The sequence below is a fragment of the Aspergillus flavus genome, chromosome 6, assembly GCF_009017415.1.
Source record: "Aspergillus flavus chromosome 6, complete sequence".
Classification (NCBI taxonomy): Eukaryota; Fungi; Ascomycota; class Eurotiomycetes; order Eurotiales; family Aspergillaceae; genus Aspergillus; species Aspergillus flavus.
Genome location: NC_092410.1, coordinates 784,160 through 808,193, shown reverse-complemented (window position 1 = coordinate 808,193; position 24,034 = coordinate 784,160). Strand labels below are relative to the sequence as shown.

Sequence of the window (24,034 nt, the reverse complement as noted above, 5' to 3'; positions counted from 1 at the left end):
TTACAAAGGATACTCAGAAATTTTCAAGAACGTCGTGAATGCATGGTACCATCGCCCTCATCAGGGTTGATGGTAGCTTGGAGCTCCCCTTAGATCTGGCGTTAAGCATACATGGTATTGATATATGACGCGCTACAATACATATACGGAAAGAAAAACCAAAGGACAAAGAAATACAGGGAACACCATCAGCGGGGCACCTCCAAGACGGCTGGGACTAGACGTGTTTTTCTTAGCCCAAGTTACCGCTAGGTTTCCTTTGCTTATATCTCCTCCGTGGTATCTTGCTGGTATGTATGCCATCCGTCGTAATAATCAACCATCCAATCGGACAATATCTTCATACGTTAGCCACTTATAGCTAACCTTGGCTACCCTTTTTCTAAATTCCTTCCCGCTCATCAATATAATGACCTATAAGCTGTGTTCAGGTGCAACCGTAGGTAGTATGATGCCTCATCTATTGGCTCACTCGAGTGATTTCTTGTGTATCTTCCCTAAACAGTTATCTATCTATGCCATTCCAATTCATTTTAGTAAGACTTTTTGATGAACAGCCAGGCAGGAGTTGTATTGGTAGCTCGGCAGATGGTTGCCAACGAGGGCCTTCCAACTCTAATGGGGTTTACCCTTATTGTGTCATTATATATAGCAAATCCAGGTGCATGATATATTACTCTGATGTCAAGGAAAACCAGTCTTCTGGTTCTTGGGAATGTCGTTGCATATTAGGTCCTAGGACCATGATTACAATAACAGTTTAGGCTGGACATGGCTGGTCCACGCAGGTGATCACGGGTCAGAATTAGTAGGATCATTCACTGATATAGCCTCAAATCAATATCCCGCCTATTATTGAACGTCTTTTCTCGCTGTGTTACCTTGGGAGACCAACGATGCTGGTCCATACCAACACTTGCAACGTCAAACATATGGTGTCTTCTTAATCGAAAGATGACTAGATAAAAACATTCCAAGAGTTCCAGGCCTTCTTTGTTGCATTCGGGGATCATGGACATTCTCAAAGTAGGCCTGATATCCGGAGAAACCTGACATTTGTATGATAGCTTGGCCACAAACTTCCCCAAGAGTGCGGAGAAACTTTAGACTGAGCATGATTCAAATACTGACTAGACCATCAGCGAGTAGCCGTCTCTAGGTTCCCATTCACCAAGCAGTGGCGTTTGCGTTACCTTCAACCTCCTAGATAAGGAATTCAAACCAATTGTCAGGTCACGGGTAGACCTGGTATCTCTTCTCAATGGTCATAGCTCAATACCGGACGAAAGACTAGCCCGTATATCAACTTCAGGTATGACACAAAAGTGGTAGCAGATACTAAGTAGTAATCTGTCCCATCCCTGGCTATTCGTAGAAGAACACTGGCCGATGCCTAGAATTGGAATATTTCTCTCCAATTAAATGTAAGAGGCCCATCTGGTGAGAGTGAATTTCTATATAAAAGTTTATTCCAGACAGGCACGAGATTGACTGCCATCTTCCCCAGGCACTCGACCCATCCCCCTATCCTCTGCCGACTCTTCAACTCCCTTCTTCTTTTTCTCTTGTGTTTTATCCTTCGTTCGCCCGAAGCTTGCCCTCGCTGCCTCTTGGGTCTCTTTTTCTTCTTCTGGTTCTAGAGTCACTCTTGAGCCCCTCGCTTGGTAATCTTTATCATCTCATTTTATTCCTGAACCGTCCTGACCTTCTGCTCAGTATTGTTTACCAGTGCTTCGCCTTGTCACAACTATGAGCGACACCATTAGCCGAGGAAAGTCTAATGCTCTTGAGACACTCAAAGCTCCCCTCTCAGAGCAAGAGACTATAGTGCTTTCGGCGGCTCCCTCTCCGCATGATGACGGCTACGCAACCCCAACTGGAGAGGAACTGGAGTCTCTTCGTCGTGTCGCTGGAAGTGTTAAATGGACTGCATATACCATCGCCTTTGTTGAGCTGTGCGAACGGTTCTCCTACTATGGAACCACTGCTGTTTGTATGTAGTCCTTTCGGTCGCACGAGATATGAGAATGACCCTCTTCAGTTGTCAACTTTATCCAACAGCCTCTTCCACCCAACTCAAGTACTGGTGCCGGCCATGCAGGACAGTCTGGAGCTCTAGGCATGGGCCAGAGAGTCTCCACAGGCCTAACTACTCGTGAGCTCCCCAATTGCAACGCCCCCTAGTGTGCTGACAATACTCTGACATTCGAAGTCAATGTTTTCTGGTGTTATGTGACTGCTATTATTGGTGCCTGGGTGGCCGACGAGTTCTGGGGCCGCCTGAAGACGATTCAAGTTGCCATCGCCTTTGCCATGGTTGGACACATTGTGTTGATCATCGCATCTCTTCCCCAGGTGATTGTGCATCCCAACGGTGCGTTAGGTTGCTTCATAGTGGGTCTAGTACTCTTCGGAATTGGTGTGGGAGGTTTCAAGTACAGGCTGACCTTTCTGATTGTGAATACCTTTATTGACACATTAATAGGTCGAACGTCGCTCCTCTAATCGCAGAACAGCACAAAGAAACCAGACACTACATCAAAAGACTTCCAAAAACCGGAGAACGTGTCATCGTGGACCCGGCTCAGACGATCACCCGGATCTTCCTGTATTTCTACTTCATGATCAACGTTGGCTCCTTGCTTGGACAGATTGTCATGGTGTATGCAGAGAAATATGTTGGATTTTGGCTCTCCTTCGTCCTTCCCACCATCATGTTCGCCCTCTGTCCACTGGTGCTTTATGTCTGTCGCAAGAACTATGAGGTCACTCCCCCAACTGGTTCAGTGGTGGGAAGGGCGTTCAAGCTCTGGGCATTCGCGCTCAAGGGCAGGTGGTCATGGAATCCTATCAGATTGTCAGTGGAAACTATTCACTCCGCACTAACCAGCTTAGCTGATACTTTGCAAACAGTGTCCAGAACTGCCGAGCAAGTGACTTCTGGGAGAACGTGAAGCCCAGCAACGTTCAGAGAAAACCAGTGTGGATGACCTTCGACGACAAATGGGTAGACGAGGTGCGCAGAGCTCTCAAAGCATGCGCCGTCTTCCTCTGGTACCCCCTGTACTGTAAGTAACTCTGGTCAAGGTCTCCAGGCATGTCTGTCTAACCAAGCTTAGGGCTGGCCTACGGACAAATGACCAACAATCTCACCTCTCAGGCGGCCACCATGGAGCTTCACGGTGTCCCAAACGACATCATCATGAACCTGAATCCGGTGACCCTCATTATCTTCATACCTATCATGGACCAGGTTGTCTACCCTGGAATCCAGAGACTAGGCGTCCAGTTTACCCCTCTGAAGCGAATGTACGCGGGGTACATGCTCGCCGCTATATCCATGGTATCTGCCGCCGTGATACAGCACTATATCTACCAAACGGGTAAATGTGGCAAGTATCCGGGCGAGAAGAGCTGCAAGACTCCTGCGCCTGTCAATGTCTGGGTGCAAGCTGTGCCGTACGTCTTGATTGCTTTTTCAGAGATTTTCACCTCGATCACTGGGTACGAGTACGCATTCACCAAGGCGCCGAAGAATATGAAGAGCTTAGGTATGTTCTATAGTATATGACGTTGATATGAAGTGTTCATTGCATCTACTAATCTAAATCTAACCGATAGTGCAATCTATTTATCTCTTCATGCACGCTTTCTCGTCTGCAATCCAACAAGGCCTAACTCTTCTATCTACTGACCCCCTTCTTGTGTGGAACTATGGTTTCGTCGCTGTACTTTCCTTTATCGGGGGCAATCTCTTTTGGATTACGCATCACAAGCTGGATAAGGAAGAGGATGAGCTCAACAGCCTCGAGGCGTCTTCATACTTGGGCCGTGGGCCACGCGCTCAGAGTGAGAAGACCGATGTCTAGCAATAGCAAGATCTTGCCTACGGAGTACGGCATCAAGGTACGGTGTTCATGCGGATGTACCCAATATGCATTGTGAACATAAGAGACGATATGGTGGTTGTTGACGGAACATGTCAGTGCACTGGTATGCACATAACTGATTGAAACAGACAAAAGGATTATTGACATTCCAGGAGCTCACATAGTAAACAAGACATGACGAGGCATCAATTGTAGAGGAGATTCATAGAATACAGTACAACCAGTGTACACACAGCCGCTGCAGCACCATGTGAGCCACCCAGCAGAGAACAACAACAATCAACAATCAACGCCCTGCGCCACCCAGAAAACAAAATCAGGACAAGAATCTATAAGCCCAAAACAAAAGACTTTTCAGTCCCCGCAAAGCAATGAAGACCCCCGATAACGCTTCAACCAAAGACACAAAGCCAAGCGAAGAGCCAACCACAACAGACTCACTGCTGCGTCTTCTCCTCCTTAACCTCCTTAGCCTGCTGCTGCTGTTGCTGCTGACCCTCCTTATGCAACTCAGGATGTTCCCAAACACTCTGATGCTTCTTCTTCAACCGCTCCTCCTCAGCAGCAACCATATCCTTCCAGAGATCACCCTGCCCCTCATTCTGCTGATGCCTAACAGGCTCCTCCTCAACAACAACACCAGACTTCCCATCAGCAGCCTCCTTCTCCTCCAACTTCTTCTTCAAAATCCCCTTCCCCTTCCTCTGATCACTGATCTCAAACGCCGCAGAAGCAACCAGAACCGCAAGCGTCAAACCCTGCGCATAAACACGCGCCTGGACAATCTTCTGCTGTCCACTGAGGTACGGATTGCGTCCCACCAGCACAAAACTCCCAATCATAGACGCCACCCACGTCGCGGTAACAATCGTATACTTCTCCTTCCTCGCCCACGCCAGCGACCGCTCCATGAAACTCATCCCCTGCAGCGACTCCTCGCGCAGCCGCTGCTCCCGGTTCTGGTACCATTGCTGGTCGGCGTTGCGCTCAACTTCGAAGTTCCGGGATGAGTTGTCGGCTGCGATGATGCCGACGAAGGTACCCGAGGAGGTGACGAGGAAGGCTTTCATGGGGAGCGTTAGGTTGCGGATTGTGTGGTAGCGGCGGGATGCGGCGAGGACGCCGGCGTAGCCGCCTATTAGACCGAGGACGGTGCCGATTGTGCCGCCTTTTAGGACTGCTCTGTTTTTTTATTTTGTTAGTTTGTTTTTCCTTGGGGATGGGGTGGGATTGAGGGGAGTTTGGGATGATTTGGAGGTGGGTTGTATATTGGGGTTGTATGGTGTGGTGTGGTCTTACCTGTAGTGAGCGTCTTCTTCTTCCTTGGTGAGGAGCTTCATTATGTGTGTTTGTTTGTAGTGTAGTTTGTAAGCGATATATTAATCAATTAAATGTGTATAATCTTCAACTGAAGAGAGGAGTAACCCAATCTAAAAACCAGAATGGAGAGTGAGAAGAAAAGCTATGGCGCAACGACGGATTTAAATAGCAAAGCGCACGAAAAAGACCAGAGTCGGCGATTGAGCAAAGGCCGTGACGTACCGATGAAAAGCAATTTAGGTGTTCGGGGTCTGCCGGGCAAAGCTCGGAAGGCCATGGGCGCAGCGAACTAAACTCTTTACGTGCGCATGACGCCAGACTTTCTCGCGCGAGAAGAAGCGTCTGAGTCAGCCGTTGCGGGTAATTTTGGAGCTTTCCGGATGGCATGATTGGCAGGTTACTCCTACCGACTTCGGTATGGGCTTCCGGAAATTATTCTGTCATTTTTTTATGCAAATATTGTTGGTTTGTTCTAGACTAATGACTATGACTTATCAATCCCTTGACGCCGGCACCCGAACCGTAGGTAACACTTTGCGATACAATCGGATAAAAACATAAGAAAATGTGATCGGCAAGACGAGAAGAAAAAAGAGAATAAAGAGAAAAGAAAATGGAAGTAACCATGCATTCGACATGTGGCAACATAATATGCATGAAACCGAAACGATCCTATCGACGCGATCCCTTCGACGCCGCAATCTGTCGTGCACGCATCTTTCGGAATCGATCCTCTCCACTGGCACCCAGTGGCCGCGCGAACTTGCTCTCCTGCACCATCGTCGGACGAGGCACGACAGTGTAGCTGGTATGTGTGATCTCGGCGCGGGCACGGTTCGCCAGACGAGGAGGAAGCAGTTCGCGAGCGCGCGCTTCTGCCGCAGTGGCCTGGGCCGATTGTGTAGTACGTTGAACTTTTCTAGACAACCTAGAGTTAGTTTCTGTTCCAGGTCAACCAAACTAGAGGTATTGGGTCACATACCGAGGATCGAACTCCGCTTCCTGGTAGACTCGCTTGGAGTAATCATCGCTACGCTGGAGGATAGGGCGCGTCCATTCAGCAAGCAGACGCTCAGCCATACGCTTGATGCCGGCTTCGGGACGTTTACTCCGGGTGTAGAACACAATCACCTTGCCGATTCCACTCGCAACAAGCGCCTCCTTGTTGATCGGAAGCTTAGCCAGCGAAGTCATCAAATCACGCTGGATATTGTAGGCCGGCAGCGAGCCGTCATCCAAAGGCTCCAGGAAGAACTTCACCGCCTCAAGCAGGTTGATTTCGGGGTCAACCAGACTGTTGACATACTGGTTTCGATTGAGTAGAGAGACCACCTCAGGCAGCATTTTCAACTTATGCATAGCGGGCTTGCCCTCCCGACGACTAATAGCGTCCATCTGAGCAGCATGGGTCATGCGCTTGCGCATATCCTCAATCTCGGCATCGGCCATTTGTTCCAGATCCTAGCAATATCAATTAGCACCCAACCACACAGTAGACCCAAAACATTAAACATAAAACATACAATACCATCCGCCTTGCGAAAACGCCTCTTAGTAGGCTTCTTGAGCGCCTCATCCATAGCACGATCCAAAGCCCTACGACGACCTACACCAGTTAGCCCCAACATCCATCACCCCAACCCCACCCCATCTTAAGAGAAAGGGAAAGGGAAAAACATACGAGTAGCAGGATCCAACGTCTCATCATCCTCAGGAGTGGGCTCCCTCCTCTTCCTCTCCCTCTTTTTCGCCTTACCATCCCCATCATCACCCCCCTCCTCCAACTCCCTCATCCGCCGACTCTTCTTCTCCCTCCGCCCCTCCCTCTTGCGCGTCGACCGCTCCCCATCCTCAGTCCTCTTCCGCTTATGCCGTCCAATAAGCTTCAGATTATCCTCATCAATCGCCAACTGCGGCCGGTCCTCGACGTCGACATTCTCAGGATCAAAGTCCTCGAACTGCGCCTCGTCTACCTCCGACAGAATCGACTCGTCATCGGAGCCGTTGTCCTTTTCATCTGCTGCGTCCAAGTCGGCAGCGGCTGTTTCCTCGACGCCCTGGGCTTCGTCATCGCCGGCGCCGGGGGTAGGCGCTTGCACGGGGTCTTCCTCGACCGGTTTGATCTCTGGACTGGCCGACATGTTGGCTCAGATTATGTGGGTGTGTAGCGCGTGTATGTGTCGTAGACAGTGAAGTAAGTCGATAGCGCAAGGCGCTCGCTCCGTTGCTATTGCGACGGGAGAAACAGATAGATCGATATCTTTAATCGACCCTCTCTTATCTTCCTTTTCTCTTTCACTTTCTCTCCTGGCCAATATCGATACAAAGAAGTATAATCAAGAATCCAGTAAAGAGAAAGCCAAAACCAAAGTAACTGCAACAGCAGAAAAAGAAAAAGTAACCTGGCGTTCAACAAGAACACAAGTGACGGGACCAAAGGTTAAGTAAGTAAAGTCGAGTTGACCGCAGAAATTCCGCCTCCGCTGATGGTCCGTGCATTGGCAGAATCGTAGCCTTTCTTGAACTCATCATCGAACCCTTAGCGTACCTCAACTTTCCTGGTCTTCCATTGTTGTCATTGTCTTCACGTCACCCAATCCATTTACTTAATTTACCCTTTCTTAGTACAAGATGTTCGCTCCTGGTATGTTCTGTTTTCTATGACTATTTTTATTGAGGAGACACGTGGGTTGTTGGGCTAATGTGTCTGTGGTTTAGGTCAGGAAACGCTCTCGAAGGAGCAGATTAGAGTATGATCCTTTTTTCTCTTTTTCTAGGGTTATGAGGATCATTGAATATGAATGGGAATGCTGATTGCATGGGACAGGCTGGTGAGCAGGAGGCTCAGCAGACTATCCGCTCTGCCATTACCGGTGGTATCCTTCTATATCTCTGTGAGTCTTGTTTTTCTGTCTTTCTTGTCGGGACATAGACGAGCTAACAAGGGCAGCTCCCTTCGCTATCGATTTCGTCAAGAAGTTCCTTTAAGCGGTCCATAATTCGTACGGTCTACGTTATGACGGGGATTCATTAGGTGGCGTCACTTTGTCTGTTTGCTCCTGCCTAGCCAACGGCAGATGTATTATTATTGTACATTCGGGTTATCATTGCGGAAATATAGAATGAAGATGGGGAAATGACAAAGTGTCGGTTTTTTGGGGGTTTCTCTTCTTCTTTATCTAAGGGTTTCCGAATCGGATCAATTGCAAGATTACCAGCTCCTATAACTCCTTGCTCCCGGACATTCAACCTAAGCCATGGATTCCCCCCGAGTGTCACGATCAATCATAGCGTAGCGAGCACAAGGCTAGTGATCTACCCGGCCTTGGAGCTTCTCTGCCTCGTCGAAGTCCTTCCTCACGGACTCCAGTTCCTTCTGCAGGTGCTTGATCTGGGTATGATAGTCGTCCAATATCTAGAGGCTGTTAGTAGGGATCGAATAAAAGTAGTAGTGGAGGTTTGGTGCTCACCTTCTTAGCAGTCTTCATAGTCTGTTCATCCAATTCGTCATCCGCCTGGGCAGCGGCACCCGGGCCAGCCTTCTCCATCTCCAGCTGCAGGCGTTTCGAGTGTTCCCGGATCGCCAGCATTCGGGCCCAGATCTCTTCTTCGCGTCCGTTCAAGGAGGGGTCGAAGACTGAGCGTTCCAGCAGGGCGAGTTTCTTCTTCAGCTCCTCCTCCGCGTCGTCCATCGCGTAGCCCCGGTTGCGTAGGACTTGGGTCTTTGCCGCAAGCGCCAGACACCGCTTGCTCAGGACAAGGTGCTTCCGCCGGCAATCGGCTATCCTGACGGAGATCTTAAGGTCGTGGCGGGAGAGCAATTCGGTGAGACAGTTATTGATCTCGTGGAGGCGGGTTTGCATCATGGTAAGGAAGTCCTTTTGCCGCTGGGCTCTCTTACCCAGCTCGAAGAAGCCTCTCACAATAACTGGCACATAGCCAGGTGCGGGCCTCTTGCGCAACGCTTCCTCCCATTTCGATTCGTCGTCGTCCGGTCCGGGTTGGTAGAATGGTGCCGCCTCTTCGCCGACATGGTTATACAAGTACGCTCGGAACGGGGAATTGCGGCTGGCAGTGTCCCATTTATCCTTGACGATCGCGATCTGTGTCGGAACAGTCCGATGTACTACGAGAGTCAGCACAATGCATCTTCAACAATAATTCGAACAAACAGAACTAACCTCCAGTGACGGCGCGACCAGGCGACCAAAGGCTCGACCCCGGCTGTTGCACCGACTGGCCCAATTGAGGCTGTTGTTGTTGCTGCTGGCCCTGTTGCTGTTGACCACCTAGTAGGGTGCCTCCAAATAAACTCTGCTGCTGCTGCGGTTGCTGCTGTGTCTGACCTAATCCACCTCCGAAAAGACCACCACCCTGTTGCGGCGCTTGTTGCTGCTGTGTCGTCTGTCCTAGTGTACCTCCAAACAGACTGCCCTGAGGCTTCTGCTGACCCAACGCACCCCCGAACAATCCACCGCCCGTCTGTTGCTGCTGCGGCTGCTGTTGCTGTGTCGACTGGCCCAATCCACCAAAGAGACCACCAGCGGGCTTCTGCTGGGTGGCAGTATTCCCGAAAAGTCCGCCCGTCTGCGGTTGATTCTGTGTCGTAGTGTTTCCGAAGAGACCGCCGCTCTGCTGAGGCTGAGATGTCGCTGTCGACGAACCGAACAGACCACCGCTAGCAGGAGCAGCACCTGTCGCGCCCTGGTTCTGTGTCTGTCCAAAGAGACCGCCGCTACTCTGCTGGGTTCCAGTTCCGGTGGTGTTCGAGCCAAAAAGGCTTCCTCCAGTGGCAGCGCCGCCAAAGGGGCTGGGCTTATTCGCGGTCGTTGATGACCCAAACAGTCCGCCGGACTGCTGGGTCTGAGTCTGATTTCCAAAGAGAGACATTACGGTACGTAGCGGAGTGCGAGTCGGGGAAACGTCAAGCGAACAGGTCGAAGAAAAGTGGCGTGTTCAATATTAACACCCAAAGGTAAATAAATTAAAAATAAAAACCAAAGCTCCGCACCAAGTCTTGTTCAAGCAGATGGAAAGTCGGTCGACAGAGAATCGCAGATTGTCACCGTCCTCCGCGAAAGCAAACTCAGTGTCGTACCAATATCTCCGAACCGCACGCTGCAGCAAAGCAGCAACTTCGTAAAGGGTCGGGGTGCAGAACCACTGCAATTGAAACTGGCTACTGCATTCAATTCACTCGTTCACTTGTCTCGGGAGCTGGTTTGTTTTTCGCCGTGTCACGTGAGACAGCTCCAGCAGCAACAGGTCTTTTTCCTGCCTGAGGCAAGAAATAATATGACCGCCTCGGATGCGGGATCAGACACCTCAGGCATGAATATTACATAACTTCCCGCAACGGACCAATGACAGACGAGCAAAAACCGACCTCCAAACTCCAGCATCACCCGGACTCGTCCATCAAAGGCCCTCCTCACTATACGGTCTCCCAATTCCCCAATTCACGCTTACGACCAGACAAAATGGCGGCCCGAGAACCTCAGTATGTTTTTTATTTTCTGCCCACGGCCCCAATTGACGACCGCTACCGGTTGTTTCCGTGTCCAATCGAACGAGACGCTAATGCGGTTTCCATGATAGGTTCAACCAACAGGTCCTGGTGGACACCACGCCCATGCCGGCGGACATTCCCAGTGTCCAGGAAGTCGGCGCGACCTCGGCACCCCTGACCAGTGCGGCGTACTTTATCGGCGACAGGTGCAAGGCCTTCAATGATGACTACATGAAGTGCAAGCAGGAGGCCAATGGAAGGGGGGAGTTCGATTGTCTGAAGGAGGGACGGAAGGTGACGAGATGTGCTGCTTCTGTGTATGTTTCTTCTCTTCTGGTTGCAGAGCTTCAGGGAAAGTGGGGTAGGGAGAGGGTCGGTTGCTAATTGCTTGCAGTATCAAAGATATCAACACCCACTGCCTGAAACAATTCACCGCGCACTGGGAGTGTCTTGAGAACAACAACCACCATCTGTGGGAGTGCCGGAAGCCCGAGATGGAGCTGAATAAGTGTGTCTTTGACAAGCTGGTTTGTCTTCCGTGTTGAACGCCGGTTTCATAAAAGGTGATTTGGCTAATAGATTCCTTGCAGGGCCTCAAGAAGACGATCCCCGGCGCCCCCGAGGGCCAGACCCCGGTTCATCTGCGTCCCAAGCAGATTTATGCTCAGTTCCCTGGTCCTCAGTATTAGGTTTTGTTTTATGTCTGTCTGGTCTGGTCTGGTTTGTGGACTGTTTGTATGTGTACATATTAGCATAGGAATTGAGTGTCCTGGTTTCTCGGTCTAGTGTCGTGACTACATCTTCGATATGGGTATTGTGAAGGACTTGAGTTATTTGGCAATTGCAACGCGACTTCTATGCTAGAATACAGGGAAGCCTTGACTCTAACCAACACCAATCCAACCTCCTGACATTAACATGGCATGACAAAAGAAATCAAAGAACGAAAGACAAGGGAATCTAATCAGGATATATGAAGAAAGAATATGTACTCGAAGAGAAAGCAAAAGGAAAGCCCACCAACTAGGGGCATTTATGTACCTTGGACACCCGTCGAAGCCCTTTCAACTTCGACAACCGCGTCTTCACCTCCGCCCACCCGACCTTGAGCTTACCCTCCAGCCGTCGGTCCCCGCGAATCCGCATCCAGATCAACAACATCCCCAGAATAGCCAGGTCAAAGATGACCTGTCGAAGCGTGACCCAGACGAGCCATTTCAGCCACGCCCAGACACTATTCCGGCGGCGATGAGCCACGGCACGGGCTTCCATCTGCTCCCTTACCGCGGCAATCTCAGCGGTCATCTTGGTCAAGGCCTGCTCGACTCTGCGCCGCCACCGCCGACTATCGACATCCGGGGGTTTCTTGCCACGACCGCTGCGTAGTACAGCCTCATCAACATCATGCTGACTACCATCCTCAGTAGTGGCATGGTTATAAGAGCCATCATCATTGTCATGAGCGTCATCATCTTCGTCAAGATTATCCTGCGCCTCAGCATACTCCTCTTCCTCCTCCTCATCTTCATCCTGCCCCCGATTTCCAAGAGACCCTCGCCGTCGCTGAAACACCTCCTCCGGTTGACTAACCGGACTAAGCACCCGTAACCTCGAATCCCCCCGCGCCGTAGCAACCAAATGCTCATAATCCGACCGAGCCAAGCGACCCCCAATACTCGCATAACTCGGCTGCGAGTGCGACAACGGCGGCGCAACCGCCTGCACAGGACTCCCACTAGACGCCGACGACACAGAGGTATTCATCTTCACCTGATCCCAAACAAACTCCAGCTCCGAAACCAATTCCCTAGCCTCAGGCGTCTGCGACGCATACCTATGCATCGTCTCAATGAGAGTCGAGATGTATCTCCGTTTCGCCTCGGTACGAGATAATCCGCGTTGCGCGAACCATGCATCCCTAGTTTCTCATTCAGTAATCGAGTTGCGACCATGGAAAAAGAACGGGAGAACATGACATGACATACCACTTCTCACACTCCGCATACACGTCCGCTGTATTCCCGACCGGTCGGTCCATTACCCCCTCCACGTCGCCTTCTGTTTTTCCCCTGGCCGTTAGTATATCCTTCTGAGATAGAATTATGGTATATCCGTACCCATGCTTTGTTTGTACAAGCCATAGAGCTTCAATCGCTCGGAGGCGGGTGGCCGGGCGGTACCGGTTCGGGGGATGCGTTTAACGGTGTTGAGGGCGTGGACGAAGACTCGATCTGTAACAAACATCAATAAATATCAATTCACCAAATATCAAACCTCGAAGTAAGAAAGAAGGGAAGAAAGGAAGAAACATACCCACAGAGTCCGACATGGTGCAAAAGCTATGTTAGTACCTGTACTCGCTTCATGAGAGCAAAAGATCAGGTCCAGATAAGCACCGTCATGGATAACGATAGTAAACCCCCCAAAACAACACTCAAAAAACGAACGTCAAGAAACGAAAATAAAAAAGAGAACCATATAATATACAACCTTTTTCACCGGGCCTAAAAAGTAAAATCAACCCAGTAAACAAGAAAAAAAAAACTCAAGAAAGAAGAAGTAAGTCGGGAGAGGGAGTGCCCGAAGTTTACAAGCTTTCCCCGGATTTCCGGCCAGCCACAGAACCAGAAGGCGAATTGAGCGAGGTTGGTTTGGCTTATTGCGCGTCAATGAGGGAGGGATGTGGGAATTGTGATCTTGCCCCTTTTTTGAATTGTGTAGGGGAGGTCCTGTTGTAGGGAGGGAGGGAGGAAAGAGGCAGTTGGTTAGGTAGTTAGTTAGTTAGTAGATCGGTGGTGGCCGTGACTGGCTGGTAGTTGATTGCTTGTTCGTGGGTGGAAAACTAACCGCGGCTCTCGGAGGTCCCTTTGGTTGCGCCTGGGGGGCATGACTGTGATTGTTCTCTATTTGCTTGTGTTGGGGTCGACGCGACGGATACTTATCGATCAGGCCATAGATTGATTCTATCTATTTTATTCTAGTCTATATTTGTATACAGTTGTTTCTAGACATTATTATATTCATTACTGTTGTTCAATATTGATTGACTGATTGTATTTATTTCCATCAACATCAAGTCTGGTATATACATGTGAAAGACTAAAAAACCGAACTATACAAAATCATCACATCGATCGTAATTAAAAAAAAAAAAAAAAAAAAAAAAAAAAAAAAAACAAGGGTTAATAATCACTTCTTCTCACCCATCGCAGCCTCATCCGGATACGCATTTTCGGCATCAACAGCCTTCCCCGGAATGACGTCGGCCACGTCGTCGCCCGTGACAGGCGGTCCCGTGAAATGTTTCCTCGCATACCCGACATACCAAGTGATGCTAATCGCCGCAAAGCCAGCAAAGACCACACTGGCATAATTCATACTCGACGCATCGACCGGCAGCGACACAGGCATACAGAAGAGCACCACGGACAGAACAATCCAGCAGATGGTGATGATGTTGATCGCATAGCCGAAGCGACCCAGCGAGAAGGTCGATTCTTTGACGGCCTGGCGGCCACGAATCACGTTGATGAGGATGGGTACCCCGTATGAAGTCGAAAGGCAGATGGTGGCGACACCCGTGAAGGAGTTGAAGGCGGCCGTGGAGCCGAAGTAGATCAGACCCAGGAGACAGTCGATGACGGTGGAGAGGAGGATGGCGTATACGGGCACGTCGAGGCGGTCGTTGACCTTGCGCCACATGCGGAATCCAGGGATGGCGCCGTCGCGGGCGAAGGCATACGTGCATCGACTGGCGGCGGTTAGGGCTCCGATTCCTGCGAACATGAGGATGCCCAGGATTAGGAAGAGAAGGCCGAAGCCGCCCCCGGCGGATCCGGTCACGGTTTTGAAGATCAGGCCGATGGGCTGGCCGCTGGCGACGTTGAGTAGTGTCTTTACGTCGGGGAGTACGAATAGGATAGGGACTAGATAGACCACGCCTGTGATACCGGCTGCGACGACGGAGAGGACGATCGCTTTCGGGACCTCGCGGTGTGGGTTCTGTACCTCTTCGCACATAGCCGCTACCATGCCATACCCCGTTAGGGTATATGCTGCCTGAAGTAGGCCGACGAAGAAGGCCCATCCCGATGGCCTGTGAGGTTGTCAGTATGTCTTCAAGGATGCCGAGACAACAAAGAAGTAAGGCAAGCGTACCATCCGCTCTGCGACGCATCATAATGACCAAAAACATATGCACCGTCGTTGCGATGGTCCGCCATGGTCAGGAGCGTAATCAAGATGATGACCACGCTCGCCGCGGTCCAAAAGATGCACACCTTGTTGATGATATCCAGCCATCGGGAGAAGAAGATATTGACCATCGCGCAGAACCAAATCACCGCCCAGAACATGAGGATGGTCTGCCAAGCATTGGCCACGAAATCCTCGTTCCACAACGAGATAGCACTGAGAATCAACTGTCCCCCGGAGAAGGTAATGCTCAGGGTGACCGTCCAATTTCCCACCAGTGTCAGCCAGCCATCCACGAACGACATCATCGGGGCCCATTCCTTCGTCGATAACATGGCGCTCCAGTAGTAGACACCTCCAGCGGTCGGGTACACAGCGCAGATTTCGGCGAGGGAGGCGGCAATACCGATGGAAATTAATGTGACGAGGACCCAGCCCCAGATGATGCTCACACATTGGCCGTCGGTGAGTGTGATGTACAGGGTGGTACTGAGACCGAAGGGTGCAGCCATAATGGCGAAGGAGCTGAGAGATCGTGTTAGTTGTCATTGATGGCAGAGAAACATATCCAGAGCAGTTCAGGTTAGCACATACAGACCGAGGATACTCAGCATACTCAAGTTGCGTGGCAATTCACTCTTGTAGCCCATCCTGGCCAACGCCGCATCGGCGTTGGCATCGGTGGAATTTTGACGCATGATTGTGGGAGTTAAGAGCTCTGAGACACGGGGCAGGTATAGAAGGAATCCAGAGTCATCACGAAAGGGTCAATAGGGTTATAGATAAGACAGTAGGTTAGTAGTCAGACCAGCTCCTACTAGCACTGCTACCTCAACTATCCAGGCCAGGCTCGGACCGGGGAGCGGAGGCATATAAGTAGTGGTCCGTATAGCATCCATGACAGGCTTGCATCACCAAGAGTCCGGGGTACTACACGAGGACAGGAACCTTAAACACCTCCACTTGGAGTCTTGGATTGTCCCCTCACGAGCCTAAAACTGGTTGGATCGACTGATAAGCCAATCCGGTGTCGGACTAGCGATGGGCGGTCCGAGACCGCGCTGATAACCGTGGGATTTATAAAGCGTTCTGCACGAGGTTAGTTATCATTAGACCTGCTAAGCCCTATCCTTTGTGCTTATCTTGGATGGCCGGATAGCCAGATACCACCATGACGCATATCCCTCCTCCTATTCTTCACTAGAGAGCAGGTTAACGAAAAGGGGAACTTACCCCTAGCATCAGACCGAAACATCAAACTGATTTGTACGGTACATGTACCTTGGTCTGCCGCTCCACTGCATGACATGTCTTTGCATAATGTAACATTCCTCCGTCTGCAAGGAGACACCACCGTCGGGGCGTGACGAACGGTAATTTTAATTGACATCTTTCACCCTCGCATAGAACGTCAGGCTTGATCTGTTCCCATGTACTGCGTGTGGGTACCTATGTAGGGTCTGGACCAAATGACGTCCGATTGTTGGATGACAGTAAGCTACGTAACCTTTGGCCACCACAGCGACAGAGAGGAACCCCTCGTATTCAGGAGAAAGCTAAGGAACCAGCGTCCTGTGGTCCATGCGGTGGAGTACAACCCCAACCGAACCACTCTTGCCTCCCGAATTGCGGGGGATTCAAAAGGTGGTTCAGAAATGGTCCGTCACTAGAGCGGAACCCTCACTTGACTGCCAGTGCTTATATATATTTATCCTAAATATACGAGTCACTACAACCGGGCACCCCCATCTATATATTTTTAACATTCCATTCACAGCTATCATTCCAACATACATGTATCTGCGAGTGTCACTCTGAAAGTGACGGCTGCCACATCCGATGACTGTCCTGTCTGCTGTTCTCACTCGCGAGAACAGAGTGCCGTCCATCAGTTCATGGACCACTTGACCTTCAGTCCGAACGAGACCATGGTCGGGACAAAGACAAGGATGAGCGCCAGGGAAGAAGAGAAGAAAAGGTGGGGGGTTGTCTGGAAACGAAAGGAATGGGAGGACACCGTTGAGGGATATGGAAACATCCGAGCGTGGTGAAACACTGGGAAATTGGGGGGGTATCAAACAAGGGGCATGACGTGTATAGGATTATAGAAACAGGACTTGCTCGGGAATTTTGGAAATATGGCTTTTTTCTTTTTTTGCTTCTTTTGAATCTCTAGCGTACGGGAGGTCCGCAGTCCAGGGCGAAAGTAGGCCCAGTATCTTCGAGGAAAAGTCGAAGTCCCGAAATTCCACAAGGGAAAGCAAAGGGGGAGCGGACAGGGACAAAGCAAAGATAGACAGAGGGGGGAAGTAAGGAAGTGAGGAAGGAGGGGGAATGATGGGAGGTATCGTCAATAGCAGGCCGGGCGGGTCTTCTTGGGCGGGTAGTGGGCCAGTCTGGGCATCAACAACGGCCCTGCCACCTGGCGAGCGCTTCCCACCGCCACTTTGGAAGGATTCTCGACCTCCGTTATCCTGTACATCGGCCGCCTTCACCGTCAAGTAGGAAATAAATAGATAATATGACCACGGCCTCGTCGTAAGGTCTTACTGAGTCGTAACCAGCCAGCTATCGTCAAACTCCGTCGTGAAATAATAAGATCCAAGGGGGTCACAAAAGATGAAAATGAGAAAATGAAAACAAAAAAGCTGAAAACGCCCAGTCATGCAGTCGTCAATCAAATCGTTACATGGAGATGATGCTGTTATACCGGCTTGCAAGTACACAAAGTCGAGGAAGGTAGTTCGATTCAAGGACTAAGAACGTTACAGAGATCGTCTGTGGCGTCCATTCCAAACCCAGCCATGTCGACAGAATGCAAAGAGCCGGGACCTCGGCCCAAGGAGATGTCAGATGAGGCATAGTCGTGCTTCAACCGCTCGTGAGGTCCAAAAAATGGCCGAGTTTCTTCGTTAGGCGTATTGCCATCGCCTGCAGCCCAGGGCCCATGCTGCCAGAACCGTGTGTTGGCCTGCTGGTCGCCAAAGAGGTCATGATGGTCGTGATGTGTTTCTGGTCCGTGAGCGTTGTAATCGTTCGGGGATTGGAAGCGCAGGTGCGGACGACTGAAACTGGAACACGGAGAGTCCGCATGTAGTGGGAAATCCAGACCTGACAATGGCATGTCCTCGACTGTTGTTATGTCTATCGTTGGGTTCTCGGTTTGCTGGGCTAGTGCCGATGCGAGTCGGAGGTTAGATGCGGAGCTCTGGCGACTATGGCTTGCGGATCGCTCAATGGCCCGTTGGACAAAACTGCCACAGGTCTTTAGAATTTTTTCTTGGTCCTCCGGGGAAAGACTGGCGAAGTAGTCATTGGCCAGTGAGGGTTTAGGGAGCTCCGGCTCGCTTGGAGTCAGCCCAAACGTCTTCTGGGCATACTCGCTGAAGCCAGAAGGCATGTTGTACGGGGACTGATAGACGGTCGGTGACTGTTCCTGTTGCTGCTCTAGGTACGCAAACTTGCGAGGCAATTTGACAGCTGCAACACTGCCCTTGTGAGCACTCTCCTGCTTATTATTTTCCGTCTCCTTCTTCTGAAGCACATCGAGCCGGTCGCGGTGGCTGACAAGGGAGAACCGGAGCATCTGCAACAATCGGGTCACCTCTTCGGAACGCATATTGAGTGGCTGCAGGGGTAACAAGGTTCCGTCGGCGGCGCGAGGTTGGACCCGTTGTTGGGCCATGGCGAGTTCCAGCTTCTCGAGGCCAGTCGGCGGCGGCACGGAGCCCATGGGACCCAGGAGCGTCTCAACGACTAGCTCGGGGCTGACGATCGTATACCCGGCGAAGACATTGGCATGGTCGGTGATCTGGGCCAGGCGGCGACGAGCGATAAGCTCCCGAACATTGGCAAAGGTATTCGCGGGGAGATGGTGGCTGTGCTGCTGCTGCTGCTGCTGCTGTGATTGTTGCGGACTGTGTTGCTGCTGAGACAGGTGGTGTGATTGATGGGTCTTGGCGATCTGAGGGTACGGAGCATGGCGGGCAGATTGAGTGGGCAGGGAGCGATAGGCAGACGGCATCGCAGTACTAGCAGGAGGAGCAGCAGAGGAAGGAGTACGAGGAGGAGGGGCAAGAGTAGGTCGCTGCAGCAGGGAAGGGCGGGAGGCAGCAGCGGCGGCGGTGGCGGCAGCAGCAGCAGCAGGTGAAAGGTGGTGAGGAGGGGCAGTAGCATACTGAGGAAGATGGCGGTGGGGGTAAGAGGGGATCCGGGCCATCACGGCGCCAAGGGACTTCACGCTGTCCAGGAAATTCGACCGCGGGTTGTGGACGGGCACGCTAGGGTTGTGCGTATATTGAGCCCTACATTCGGTCGATGACTGGCCCAAATAATACCAGATCTGGTCACCTTTGTCCAAGTTGACCTGCACCGGTGGTGGGGCAAAGCGGTGATTAGTCGTGTCGACCGTCTCGAATTCGGCCCACTGATACGGAGATCGCCCATCGCCAAATGGATTGCCAACCACCGGCAGGGCCGATTCCAACTCTTTCCGGGCCTCGGGTTTCCGTGCTAAGTGGGCAGGGAGTGGTTTTGTTCCTGGTGCCAGAGGCGAGAAGTTGCTCCGCCGTACCACAAGCATCCACCGGTACGGTAACTCAATTACATCTCTAAATCGTGGAACAGGGGTCAGCGTCATGATTTCCAAATCAGGAAAATTCTAAACAACCACAACAAAACAAGTGTGTGTGTCAAGAAAAAAAAAATAATAAGAAAAGAAAAACTTACCCTCGTGGCAGCACTTTGACCAGCAACGTCCGTTCCGCTGGTCGGTTCTCCAGCACAACAGCCCCATTGATCTCCTTGTCGGCCTGGAATTGCACCAAATCCCCTGCCACCATCCGTTGAGCCGATTCGATGAGCTTGCGGTCAAAATCGGGAGAATCGCCGCCCGTCATCCAGCTTGGCTTCTTCTGACGGTGATATTTGCATTTGAGGTCCACACTGGGGATTGAGTAATGAATGCCGTCATCCGCGATCACAGCAATCTCACCCTGCTCCACCTGCACTCCGGCTAAAAGCGCACAGGTGGCATGGTATGATCGCGTGCATTTACCGAAATTACATTGGAAACAAGCCCCTCGCACCTCACGGCAAAAGAGGCACTTGAGTCCCATGCGAGCCTTCGGGATTTTGTCAATGTCACACACCACTTCCTTGCCAGTCTCGTCACGGAGGATACTAGTCTCTTCGGTGTAGAGGGCACAACGCCGATGGGCGTGATTTTTCCCATCTTCGGTGGGCAATAGGTCCTCATAATCCAGGTCGTTGGGACACAGGACGCAAGGAATCTTCCGTGGGACGTGGACATTGACCCGCATGCGTTTCGCCTTGGTTGTATCACCGTCATGCTTTCGTTTCCGGCCACGGTTACTCTTTTCTGGGACGCTCCGTGGTGGGGTAAGGAGGTCGGAAGCACCCTCGAATTCATCTAGGTCACTTTCGAATTCAGGGTAGTATTCTGGTGTCGCCTCGCCGCGCAGCTTACGCTCAATCTCATCGACATCGATCCAGACGCTATCAGATTCGCAGTGGCACTTCTTGGCGACACGGCCGTAATCCAACCACTTCTCGGTCGCAAAATTGACCGACTCGGCACAGTTGTAACCAAGATTGTACCCCGAGTGATATCCGTATGGATATGTGATCACGAACTCGCCCTCGTAGTGAACAAGCCTGTTAACGGTGATACCGTACTGCGACTTGAGGAGACTAGGAGAAACAAGGTAAGTCTTATGGCGGAGGAACTGATCACAGTTTTTGGCGTCGCTGGGCCAGATACCTGGCTTGGTAGTCAGCATTTATTCATGGGTCCTTCAGGGTATGTAAACGTACTCTTCATAGCCTGTTCAAACTTAGGAGCATCTTCTTGTGAAATGCTATACCACTGTTTGGGTGCACCGAAATGGATATAGTTGATACTGTACAGATCAACATCTTCCAAATGCCAGGCAAAAGTAGCTTTCCACATGCCCAGGTAGAGGTATGCGGTGTTAACACCAGGTACTTTCTGGCCCAAGACATCCAACAGATTGGGCAACCTGGCGACGTTCCAAGAGGTTGTGATGTTCTCGTCGAAAAGAGAGCCAGGCATATCCGCGCCATACAGCGGATTGTTAAACATCAAGGACTTCCAGTAGGCGGTTTCTAACTCCTCACACCGTTCCTGCGTATATTCCTCGTTGTCATGGATGCGATAATCAAAGTCTTTGAAAGCCTCCTCATCCACGTAGTCAATCGCATCGCCTTTGTTGTGTTTTCTTCGGGAGGTGACCGATTTAGGTTGTCGCCCTTTCGGCTTTGGAGCGGGGAGAGACTCGCCGTCGCTCAACTCTTCCGTCTTAGCCTCGACAGGGTTGGATTCAGGAGACACGGGTGTGGGAGGGCCTTCAGGCTTGATTTTATCAAGAGTATCTTCTGCAGGCTCTTCTTTCACTTTCACCTGATTGGATCGTTTGGGTGGACGTCCCGGCCCCGGGCGACGTTTCTGAGAATCAGGTCGGGCTGTCTGGGCTCGGGAGGAAGGGGGAGCGCGAGTGATTCGCTCCTGGTTGCGGCGTCTCTCACCTCTGCGGGCAGGAGGCTGATGGCTACTTTCTTCGCACAATCCTTTCCACTGAGGGAGGTTGTATGATCTTTGTCGCTCGATGTTCGCCTGGGTATAGGTTCCATGTGATCCGTGGAATTCCTGCATAATCGGGTTCTTCACACGGATTTTCTTGACGGCTTCGTCGAGGGCTGGCAGGGAGTCGGTCCTAAAAAGAGTTGGTTGGCAACGGCCCTTGGAGAGATAATCATCGTAGAGAAGACATACCATTCCTTGGGAGGAATAACCTTGAGAATTCCAGACCGCATGCCATATTTCTCAACTTTATTAATGAATGATTGGAAGTCCCTGAATTGGTCCATCGTCTAGGCCCCATCGTCAGTGACATCATCAAAGCACAGTGACACTAGAAGAGGGCAGCACTCACCGGCTTGAACACAGGGATCTTGCCGCCGCCGTAATAGTGGTCTGGTTCGATGTCCTCCTCTTCCTCCTCTACCGATGCGGCCTCTGGCACACCCACAGCATTAGGATCGAGCTCCAGATCCGATAATTCAGAAGGAACACCATCCGGAACTTCTTTCTTGCCGTTGGCGCTATGGGGGGGAGTGATCGAGGCGGCGGCCGTCGCAGGACCCGCGACAGATTCGAAAAGGGGTTGATCAAGCGCTGTCGCCATCATCTCAAGCACGATGGAAAAGACGGAAAAACGACTGTTCGGATTTCGATATGGGTGCCGTCGTCGGAAAAAGCGACCGCTGATCGACGGCGAAAAAGAGATTCCCAGCGGTCGGGGAACAAGGCGCTAAGGAGGAATAGATGTCTGCTCTTCTGTGGCGATGTTATTATCGTGAAGCGCTTCCTTCTGATCAAGATTGTGCTTGGAAGGATTCACTTCAGAAGCAGCCGAAAGGAAAGGGGGACGGATAAGTGAATGGAATGTGTTCAGGCGGGAGTGATGTGATAGTTGATCCGAGCTTTTTAGAACGAATTGCCGGGTATATCAAAAGACAATCACTGTCGGAAAGTCATAAAAAGGGATAGATCACGGGGAAATGATAGGTAACAAGCAGTTACATAGATAAAGGAGAAGATTGGCAAGTGGATGATGCGATCGATATCACCAGCATCGGGGAAGGTCAAGCAAGCAAGCAAGCCCCTCCTCCAGTTTGAGGGATTGGAACGAGAAGATTTACCGTGTTGCAGGACCAAGAAGCAGCAGATGCTCAGCAACGAGGGCGCTAGTTCGCCAGCGATGCAGAGGCAGGATCTTCTAGTGGGAAAGCGATGGGGACGCTAAAGGCAAGAGAGACGCAGAAGGGCAGGGACGGGCAGGACCAATACAGCGGCGCATCGGACGGTCGAGTGTGGACCCGGCCAAAGCACGATGGTCTGACTATGCGACGCTGTGGTAGGCTGCAGGAAGGGTGGACACCCTTTAAAACAGGTTGAGATGATTATTGGAAGGAAAGTGTAGGGTGATGGGCGGATGAGCAGCCTGAGCGCCTGAAAAGGACTTTTAAGGCACCAAGCTAGCCGATGGCCTGAGCCTTGAGAGTAACCTTGTCAAGTAAGGCCAATACCTCTTAAGGCTAAGGCAGGTAAAGGAGGTAATTTTTCCAGCCGCCGAGAGCAGATCACCGCACGTCTCCGGTCGTCGGAAATAAACACAACCAGTTGAAACAAAGAGAGAGAGAAAAAAAGTCACCCTCACTTACCAGTATCCAAATAAGCTGTGGAAGGATCGATGGTATGATTCCAATAATTTAAACGAGGAAGGATTTGACGATTCTCAAAAAGAAAAAAAAAAGATAATTAACAAAGAAGATCCGTGACGCAAGGATCCATATACAAATGTTAGTTAGTTTGTAGGGAGCTGTCCAAGTGGATGGAACACTTCCGCCAAAGCGACGGAATCAGCGGTCGCCAGAGGGATCACGTGCGCCACATGACTTGACCGAAGAAGTAATAGTACTGGAGGAATGGTCAGATACTACGCGGGATCCAGACTACACTAGGCGGTAGCCAGCAGCACGGCAGAGGCTGTGCAATCAGAAAACATTCACAAATGATATCTATCGACTCAACCATCAATCAGTAACGTTTCGAATTTGGAAACTCGGATACCGGCGGACCGGCAAGGGAAACTTACCGCTAGATACATCGATGAGACAGTTAGAAACGCATTAGAAGGCGACTAAATCAGTTCGTCAAGGGGGGTCTGATCGGTTGGTGGAGGATATGATCTCACCGACTGATTCTTTGATTGGAGAGAGGTTAATTAGCCGGTGGTAAAAGCGGCTGGCTTTTTTTTTTTTCTTTCTGGTCTTTTTCTTTTTTTGGCAAGATTGGCTGCATCGATAGGAAGACGATGGAGTACCTCATTGAAAATAAACAAATGAGTGGCCTGATAGCGAGACGCGTGCATAGAAGAAATTATTATTCCGGGAGTACATTCTCCCACAGCATCCAAACTAGATAATCTACTTGATACAAAATCTGATACCATCACCGGACCTGTGCCTGAGGCCATCTCAGAAACAACTCATAACCATTGACTTACAGTGACAAGTA

At 50.9% G+C, this 24,034-nt stretch overlaps 10 protein-coding genes across 10 annotated transcripts; 3 read left to right on the top strand and 7 right to left on the bottom strand.

The window, feature by feature from the left end:
* Positions 1-23: 23 nt before the first annotated feature.
* On the bottom strand, positions 24-1,019 carry F9C07_8136 (uncharacterized protein; the record flags this gene model as incomplete). The annotated part of the gene is made up of 2 exons (XM_071511733.1): positions 24-88; positions 896-1,019. 2 exons carry the CDS (start codon positions 1,017-1,019, stop codon positions 24-26), a joined length of 189 nt encoding a protein of 62 aa, XP_071367694.1.
* Positions 1,020-1,749: 730 nt separating this feature from the next.
* F9C07_8135 (putative MFS peptide transporter) lies at positions 1,750-3,869 on the top strand (the record flags this gene model as incomplete). The annotated part of the gene is made up of 7 exons (XM_071511732.1): positions 1,750-1,993; positions 2,042-2,155; positions 2,213-2,435; positions 2,486-2,857; positions 2,914-3,068; positions 3,120-3,551; positions 3,622-3,869. The coding sequence occupies 7 exons, from the start codon at positions 1,750-1,752 to the stop codon at positions 3,867-3,869; spliced, it is 1,788 nt and encodes a 595-aa protein (XP_071367693.1).
* Positions 3,870-4,327: 458 nt separating this feature from the next.
* Positions 4,328-5,230, bottom strand: F9C07_8134 (uncharacterized protein; the record flags this gene model as incomplete). The annotated part of the gene is made up of 2 exons (XM_041294222.1): positions 4,328-5,072; positions 5,190-5,230. The coding sequence occupies 2 exons, from the start codon at positions 5,228-5,230 to the stop codon at positions 4,328-4,330; spliced, it is 786 nt and encodes a 261-aa protein (XP_041149524.1).
* A 652-nt stretch (positions 5,231-5,882) lies between these two features.
* On the bottom strand, positions 5,883-7,351 carry F9C07_8133 (transcription factor iws1; the record flags this gene model as incomplete). The annotated part of the gene is made up of 4 exons (XM_041294223.1): positions 5,883-6,129; positions 6,193-6,671; positions 6,734-6,816; positions 6,892-7,351. 4 exons carry the CDS (start codon positions 7,349-7,351, stop codon positions 5,883-5,885), a joined length of 1,269 nt encoding a protein of 422 aa, XP_041149525.1.
* A 656-nt stretch (positions 7,352-8,007) lies between these two features.
* F9C07_8132 (uncharacterized protein) lies at positions 8,008-8,198 on the top strand (the record flags this gene model as incomplete). The annotated part of the gene is made up of 2 exons (XM_071511731.1): positions 8,008-8,104; positions 8,143-8,198. The coding sequence occupies 2 exons, from the start codon at positions 8,008-8,010 to the stop codon at positions 8,196-8,198; spliced, it is 153 nt and encodes a 50-aa protein (XP_071367692.1).
* A 319-nt stretch (positions 8,199-8,517) lies between these two features.
* On the bottom strand, positions 8,518-10,100 carry F9C07_8131 (nuclear pore complex, p54 component; the record flags this gene model as incomplete). The annotated part of the gene is made up of 3 exons (XM_041294224.1): positions 8,518-8,625; positions 8,681-9,336; positions 9,392-10,100. 3 exons carry the CDS (start codon positions 10,098-10,100, stop codon positions 8,518-8,520), a joined length of 1,473 nt encoding a protein of 490 aa, XP_041149526.1.
* A 590-nt stretch (positions 10,101-10,690) lies between these two features.
* On the top strand, positions 10,691-11,408 carry F9C07_8130 (putative NADH-ubiquinone oxidoreductase 19 kDa subunit; the record flags this gene model as incomplete). The annotated part of the gene is made up of 4 exons (XM_041294237.1): positions 10,691-10,710; positions 10,809-11,036; positions 11,114-11,246; positions 11,310-11,408. 4 exons carry the CDS (start codon positions 10,691-10,693, stop codon positions 11,406-11,408), a joined length of 480 nt encoding a protein of 159 aa, XP_041149527.1.
* Positions 11,409-11,742: 334 nt separating this feature from the next.
* F9C07_2235298 (acyl CoA binding protein-domain-containing protein) lies at positions 11,743-13,048 on the bottom strand (the record flags this gene model as incomplete). Its single annotated transcript, XM_041294225.1, has 4 exons — positions 11,743-12,637; positions 12,705-12,777; positions 12,837-12,950; positions 13,033-13,048. The coding sequence occupies 4 exons, from the start codon at positions 13,046-13,048 to the stop codon at positions 11,743-11,745; spliced, it is 1,098 nt and encodes a 365-aa protein (XP_041149528.1).
* Positions 13,049-13,861: 813 nt separating this feature from the next.
* On the bottom strand, positions 13,862-23,782 carry F9C07_2167825 (DNA damage-responsive repressor GIS1/RPH1, jumonji superfamily). Its single transcript, XM_041294228.2, has 5 exons — positions 21,888-23,782; positions 21,728-21,825; positions 20,749-21,668; positions 19,642-20,695; positions 13,862-19,523 (listed from the first exon to the last, which is right to left on the bottom strand). The coding sequence occupies exons 1-5, from the start codon at positions 22,140-22,142 to the stop codon at positions 17,663-17,665; spliced, it is 4,188 nt and encodes a 1,395-aa protein (XP_041149530.1). The 5' UTR covers positions 22,143-23,782; the 3' UTR covers positions 13,862-17,662.
* Positions 13,894-16,084, bottom strand: F9C07_1735859 (amino acid transporter). Its single transcript, XM_041294227.2, has 4 exons — positions 16,058-16,084; positions 15,508-16,002; positions 14,878-15,438; positions 13,894-14,815 (listed from the first exon to the last, which is right to left on the bottom strand). Exons 2-4 carry the CDS (start codon positions 15,609-15,611, stop codon positions 13,909-13,911), a joined length of 1,572 nt encoding a protein of 523 aa, XP_041149529.1. The 5' UTR covers positions 15,612-16,002; positions 16,058-16,084; the 3' UTR covers positions 13,894-13,908.
* Positions 23,783-24,034: the final 252 nt, after the last annotated feature.